Source organism: Morone saxatilis, unplaced genomic scaffold, assembly GCF_004916995.1.
Source record: "Morone saxatilis isolate NCDOM2014 unplaced genomic scaffold, NCSU_SB_2.0 Contig10, whole genome shotgun sequence".
Lineage (NCBI taxonomy): Eukaryota > Metazoa > Chordata > Actinopteri > Moronidae > Morone > Morone saxatilis.
The window spans coordinates 638,565-639,738 of NW_023339652.1; the positions used below are offsets into that span (position 1 = coordinate 638,565).

At 40.7% G+C, this 1,174-nt stretch overlaps 1 protein-coding gene across 1 annotated transcript in view; it reads left to right on the forward strand.

Annotated features, from left to right (window-relative positions):
• Positions 1 to 513: 513 nt before the first annotated feature.
• Positions 514 to 1,174, forward strand: part of stab2 (stabilin 2) — a gene marked incomplete at its 5' end in the record, with an annotated part of 30,491 nt that continues 29,830 nt past the window's right edge. Inside the window, 2 exon segments of the mRNA XM_035680293.1 lie at positions 514 to 632; positions 1,010 to 1,113. Of these exon segments, the coding sequence (XP_035536186.1) occupies positions 514 to 632; positions 1,010 to 1,113 (223 nt within the window).

A 1,174-nucleotide genomic window follows, 5' to 3' on the forward strand; every position in this document is an offset into this window, starting at 1 on the left:
TAAATATCTTAAATCTTATAAAGATTTTATCTCAAATTAAAGCTAAAAAAGTTGACTATTTTCCAGTCGTTCCTTCATTAACAGATAAAAACAATCTTTTTGAAGAAAATGAAATGATTGCCCGCAGTGCTGCATGATGGGAGAAGGCTCTTATTAAACGTATGAAGGGATGTTTTCATCACTAATCAGCAGATTCTAATCTGTAGTAACTGAACGCTGAAGTAAAGCACTCCAGGTCTGTTCCAGGTCTGTTCCAGGACCTGTGAGTGTTTCCTGGGTGGATTCAGATGGAGCTGATAATCTCAGCAGCTAGCAGTGTGATTACAGTCACTTCCTGTTTACGCTCTGTCACACTGACTCTCTGATGTTCCTGATTCCTGAGCGTGGACAGTCTGAAAATGCAGGTTTTACTTGTGGACCAGGTTTTAGGAGCCTGAAGATCTGAATGCTTTAGATGGGATGAGTGTAGACCAGCCGTAGACCGTCTCTCCTCTGTGTGTTTGTTTCTGTCAGAATGTCTGCTCTACCTCGATGGTGTTGAGGGCTAGAACAGAGTGTCACTCCTGCAGCATCGACATTCCCTGTCCGTTAGGATACACAAAGACCCCCGGATCCATGTCTACGGACTGCAAGTGAGGAACACAACGCTCACATTTCTAAATAAAACTCTTTATTCAGCAAATATCATTCAGTTCTTTCAATACGTACACTGCCCCCAAAGTACCGAGAGATAATGTTTTTATCTTATTCACACAAGTTATTATCTGGTTCACATTATCTTGTTGGCACACGTTATTAGCTTGCTTGCTTTATCCCATTCACATTATCTGGTTTATATTAATTGTTGTTACAAGTTATTATCCTGTTGGCATTATATTGTTCACATAATGTTGTTCACATAATGTTGTTCACATTATGTTGTTCACATTACGTTGTTCACATTACGTTGTTCACATTATGTTGGATATGTTTGGGCAGGAACTCGTGTTAACAGACCGTCTGTGTGCAGGTTCTACATGCTGTATATGCCCGTCAGTGGCTGCTACTTCGAGTGCCACAAAGAGGTGCAGGTGAAGAGCTGCTGTCCAGGTTTCTGGGGTCCAGACTGTATTGGTAAGTATGTTAAAACCTACCGGGCCAATAAACTAAAATATGATTGTCAGTTATTTTACAG